Consider the following 6,076-nt stretch of genomic DNA (forward strand, 5'->3'; position numbering starts at 1 on the left):
GCTCAAACTCAGGACCTTCCAATCCGAACGTGAGTGTCATACCACAAGATCACATAGCCGTTACAGTTAATTCAAGCTGGACTTTTTCATAAAGATTTCGCACCTGTCTTTTTTTGTTTGTCTTTTTAAAGTCAGCAATAGTGATAGGTAGTGATATGTTTGTTTTGTTTTTCGAATTTTTTCATTGCTTGCGATTCTTAAGTCAGTAAAAAAAAAAAACAGTTTTAGATAAAGTATTCACCTGCCCACAGCTCCGTACTGACAAATAGCCACTCCCCAGTGGTGGGGCTATAGGTCAGTACTAACCAATGAGCAATAGCACCTGTTCATCAATACTGACCATAGCCCTGGCCTGTTCTGAATTGGTGGCTTGCTATGTAGTCTAGTGGTATGTCACTCGCTTTCGGATTGAAAGGTCCTGGGTTCGAGCCTCACGCTCGGCGCATAGTTGAGTCCTTGGAAAAGGCTCTTTACTCACATTCTCTCACCATACTCAGGTGTAAAATGAGTACCTGGCCGTTAACAGGCGTCATGTCCCGTTCTAGATGTTAAATGTAGCTGTTGACCGGGGACCACTTGTAAAGCGCTTTGAGCACATTGAGTGGATATTGCGCTATATAAAGCTCAATTTTAATTTTTTTTTTTTTTTTTTTAAATAAATTTTAATCAATATTCAAGAGATTTTGAAGTAATATGACTAAGAATGTTAGAGTAACTAAACTGATTAATTAATCTCTGACAATAAACAGGCATTAGGAAGATATTCTTCAGCACTGACGAACATTGGCTAAGGTACATCGTCAATGTCTTGGTCAGTACTGACCCACAGGTGCTAGCAGCGTCCATTGGTATTATACAGTGTGGCACAGGGCCTATTTGTATGAGATTTCTGTGTTGAGTATTTTACAAAGAATATTCAGAAAAATGTGAGTGAGATTAATCCGGGTGGTTTCGGTAAGGTCCCATTATAATGATTACACCCCTTCTTTATCTTGAACTCTGCATCAAAAGTGAAGTTAGCTTTCACTGGTATGCAGCTATTAATCTGTCCCCGCAGAAAATTGCAAATGAAAACCCCAAAAATTGCACCCAAAATTTTAAAAATTGCATGCAAAAAATGCAAAAATTGAAAGGAAAAATTGCAAATTTAAGACATTGTTTTCAATAAACAGTGCACAATAATTTATTCTTGCTTTAATTCTATGACAAGCACAGTCCACCAATTTTAGTTGGTATGTATTATACAGTATTGTGTCCATAAATTACATTAAATTACATTGCTATTGACATTGCATACACAGAGAAGAAATAATATGCCAGGTATATACAGGGGATACCACCAGGAGATTTTGAAAACAAACAAAACAACACTTTTACACAAATGCATGGATTCCTAACAGTTATGTGGTAGAAAAGCTCACAAGTTAAAAATAAAATTATTATTATTATTATTATTATTATTATATTTCCAAGTACATCTATACATCTTAATAATACAGTGGAACTCGGGAGTAACGAGATCGAGGGGACCACCCATAAAAACTTTCTATTTCCGAGTTACATGAATCTATGTTTATGATAGTATATTTAACACTAGTGCGGAGTGGTCCCAAGCATGTTTAGGACCGCCGGTAATGAGAACTGCAAGGACCAGTTCCAAGAACCGGTTCTTTTTCGACATTGGCCATTCACACGGCATCGAGGGACCGTCAAAGAACCGGTTCTTTTTCGACATTGGCCAATCACAAGGCATCATTGGGACCGTCAAACGATGGGACCGTGCCTGCAGTAGATGTAGAACCACTAAGTGTAAGTGAGAGCAGAGAAGGCGTGTTGCCTCAAAACATGAAAATAGTGCTATAACACTATCCATTAAGCATGTGTTTGTGTGTGTGTGTGTGTCTGCAAAGATTGATGGAGCGGGTCGGGTCGTTACGGAGTGAAAGGAAAAGGGATTGTTGATATTTTGTGTCCATGACATGCTGGACCAAAAGTATGGGAAGTGGGAAGAGTTTGTTTTGAATTTTTGAATTTTTTTTTGGGGGGGGGGGGGGGTTGTTGTTGTCTCCATTCCTTTTTTCTCTTTTCTTGCGGCTATGTGGTCTTGTGGTATGACACTCGCTTTCGGATCGGAAGGTCCTGGGTTCGAGCCTCGCTCTGCACCTAGTTTACTCCTTGAAAGACTCTTTACTCACATCCTACCACCGTACTCAGACGTAAAATGAGTACCTGGTCGTCAACAGTCGGAAAAAATTGTAACATCGCCTAACAGGCGTCATGTCTTGTTCTACATGTTACGTGTTGCTATTAGTCAGGGACCCGTTGCTTTGAGCACATTTAGTAGATATTGCGCTATATAAAAGCTCACGTTTTTTGGGTTTTTTTAAATAAAAAAAAAAACATTTCTACCTTTGGATAGGACGCTGTCTATCCTAAAGTACTTTTTTCCAGATCTAACAAACCCAGCTACCCATTCACTGCTGAATAGACAGAGATCAGAAGAAAAAAAAGCTCGACTGCACTCGGGATCAATCTCTGGCCCCTTGTGTGTAAAGAGAGTGCTCTATCAACTGAGCTATTGGGCCCCCCAAATAATCTAATGGGGGTTTTTTAAAATACAGACGTTATAATTGTTATTTTTGAAGAAAGCTATAGTAGGTGAAACTTGTATCATTTGATTAGTTAAAACACCAAACGAAATAAAAATATTATTTTATCATCAAATGACAACAATGCGATAGAAAGGAGTGGTGACAACAGATAGCCAAAAGAAAAAAATAGGACCAGCTAGGTTCGAAACACACACGCGAACACACACATACACACATCTTATAGTAGTCACATTCATTTCAAAGAATAACCCATTAGAGAAGAGGGGTCAAAATAGATCATTGTCATTGCGATCATTAGTGTGTAGTAAATTAGGAAATTTACCCCGAGTAATGGAATCGTCCAAGGCGTCTCACGGCCCCTCTTACCCCACCACACACACAAGAGGGCGTAAGTGCAAGAGGGGGTTGGTGCGATTAATTAAGTGGGATGGGTGGTGATTGGTGGAAGAGAGGCGAACGACCTAGGCAAAAGAACCGAGAAAAGGCAGTAAAGAAACTAGAATCTTTGGGACCGTTCAAATAGAAAGATGAGAAGTGAAGACCGCCAACGGTTCTTCACCTTGGGACCGGTCCTCAGCGCGGCACTATTTAACTCCCATAATAAAATATATATATATATATATATATATATATATATATTATAATATATATATATATTATATATAATAGATTGATGTTAGCAATAAAACTATTATTAAATAGCATAATGTCATATGGAGGGTAACAAATGATATAAATTTGGTCCCTGCTTTCAACTTACATGATTCCTTTCATTGTTTTGTGTGACGGTGGCACTAGTATTTTCCTATGTTTAGCAGTATATGATTATTTGTGACTCCAGAACATGGAAAATTGAAAAAAATTGCTGTAACGGCGAAAAATCGCGACTGCGTTGCAGCTGCAAGTACCGCGATTTCCTGGAGGGACAGATTAATCATTGGTTTGGTGCATCTTGTTTCATTCAATAACCATTATAAGATGATAAAGGCAGCATGTTGCATTGTTGATTACACACTCAGCACATAATGTCATTATCTATAAATCTGGTACCTAATCTTTATCACTCCTCACTTCTCTGTCTCCTATCATCTCGCCCCAACTTCCCCACCCCTTATAGCTTGTTTGATTTTATTTAACAGTAACAGCCTTGCTGGTCTCCAAGTGGTACTGTACTGGTCAAATATTATGCTTCGTGCATCCTCTACACATATACACCCACACTCACATATGTATGTATATAGAATATATATGAACGCACACGTTACACTTATTGCCATACATTCAAAAAGCAAAAGAATTATATCCTCGAACATGAGTTGAGTACTAAAATGCAAAAATAATAAATGAATCCGTTTGTTGTTGATTTTCTTGCCCCCAACCTCAGCAGTGTCACGTGTTGGTGACATGGTTGAAATCTACCCATATTAACATTGAACTGATGAAGACTTGCTGATTTCAACCATACCAAATATGCCTGGACTTTGTAGGTGATATGATTGAGAGCAAGGACTATGTCAAGGCCATTGTTCCTCTTTGTTTGTGAATCTTTTGATTTATGCTCCTACCCCTGTCCCCAATAATATCATTAAAATGTATTTTCTAGGCATTTTTGAGGCTTTAAAAAACCTGATAAATGTCAATAAGGTACATATTAAGTCAAATTAATCTGCCGAAAAAAAAATGGGACACAAAAATTATTTTTGACCTCGTATTTCATGTCTTAGCCTCTCCTTAAGTATCTTTTGATATTTTCCTATAGAAATTTATAGTTTGGATTGCTACCCACTATATTATCTTGTGAAGTTAAATTTTGTCTCCAAATGGTTTTCTATCCTCTATTTTGATGTAGAGATGCTGCTATGATGTCATTCCGTCGCCGTATCAGTGGACTTAGACCAGATGAAATCCGGAATATTCCAAAAGACGAGTTGACCATGCCTACATCCATGGAAGATTTCCAGGAAGCCATCAAGAAAGTCAACAAGAGTGTGTCTCAAGAAGATCTTGAAAAATACAAGAAATGGATGGACGAATTTGGCTCTGTATAATTATCTAGAATTTGTGTTTCAATTACTATGAATAAATATGATTTCATGATTTTTATTTTTTCATTTTTGAGGATTCAAGACATAGCATTAGACCACTATGCTATCATTATACAGGCCTGTAAATCTTCCGACAATTGTCGGAATTCCGACAGTACAATTTTGCTCTAGAAATTCTGACATTAAAAAAAATAAATTATATATATATTAAAAAAATATATTCGTTACGTCAAAAGACAGAACCAACTAAAAAGAAAATAAGAGTGTTTTATTTTGTGCCTCGACGAGAGTCTATTTTTAAAAAACAAACAAACATTGTACTTATCTCATCAAAGACAAAACAAACCAGACAGCATTCCATCTTGTCAATAATTATCACCACATCCACATTCCCGGGATGTGTACATATTCACTGCCTACTGTCTGCCCACAGAGTGTGTGTCTGCCCACACGTAGCGAGCTAGTGTCGGCCACTCGCGTTCGCGAGTCGACAACATAGTCAGTAATCAACTAACACACATAGTGTGTTGGGGACCGGGCCGTTTCTTTCTATTTTGCTACCTACACACACACGTCGTTCTGTTCTTTTTTCAGTTCAGTTCATTATCTCTATCCGAAATAAAGATTTTTCTTCGAATGAAAAGGTGAATGAATGCTTATATTGGAAGTTTTCGCTCGTTTGGCCTACAACCGATTCTCTTTTCCTCTATTCTCGCACGACCGTAGTTTTTCAGTTACAGTGGAACCTCCCGATAACGACATGCCACGGGACTGAGTTTTTATGTCGTTATCCGGAGGTGTCGTTATTTAGAGGTTTCCAAGATGGCGGACAAAGTGGGCGTGGTAAGGCCCACGGGACCAGTTTTTATTAACATTGACAAAACAAACAAAACATTGTAGTGTATTCCTCTTAGAGGGTTCTTGTGCGTGTGTCTGGATGAGACTTTTAGGTGATCTGAACTGAGTACACTGACAGTGTGCTCCTGGAATCTACATCTGTTCCCTATTTAAACCATTCCCCTTTGTCTTACTTTTTCTTATGTCATTTCAATTGTAAATCTAGAATGTTTTTTACTATCCAATTTTCTTCCTTTTTACTGGCGCTGATATGACATAGATGTGTCACAGGCGCTGTAAAACCCTTTAAACCAAACAAAATTCCTCCTCCTCCTCCCACAAAAACAATACTACTACTACTACTGCTACTACTACGAGGGCTCTTTCATAATTAACCGAAAAATGCCTGTAAAATCCGCGTTTTTTATGCTATCAACAAAATTCTTGCACGTGTTCATACCTTGACTCGTCCTTCATTTCTCTACGTAACAGCCAAGTCTGTCGACACACTTCTGCCAACGCCGCACCATGGAATAGATACCCTCTCTGAAGAAATTTCCGTCAAGGTTTTGTAGCCATTTC

The 6,076-nt window shown here is 38.2% G+C and overlaps 1 protein-coding gene across 3 annotated transcripts in view; it reads left to right on the forward strand.

Annotated features, from left to right (window-relative positions):
- The window catches only part of LOC144972627 (katanin p60 ATPase-containing subunit A-like 1), a 95,348-nt gene extending 89,533 nt beyond the window's left edge, over positions 1-5,815 (forward strand). For 2 of the 3 annotated variants that reach the window (XM_078914080.1, XM_078914082.1), the window contains one exon: positions 4,462-4,892. In XM_078914080.1, the coding sequence (XP_078770206.1) occupies positions 4,462-4,660 (199 nt within the window). In that variant the 3' untranslated portion in view covers positions 4,661-4,892. Of the gene's footprint in view, positions 1-4,461 lie in introns of all 3 variants that reach the window. The other variant, XM_078914079.1, reaches the window with a different exon arrangement.
- The last annotated feature ends 261 nt before the right edge of the window (positions 5,816-6,076 follow it).

The sequence above is a fragment of the Berghia stephanieae genome, chromosome 5 (assembly GCF_034508935.2).
Source record: "Berghia stephanieae isolate SIO BIC M18660-M18661 chromosome 5, UCSD_Bste_1.3, whole genome shotgun sequence".
Lineage (NCBI taxonomy): Eukaryota > Metazoa > Mollusca > Gastropoda > Nudibranchia > Aeolidiidae > Berghia > Berghia stephanieae.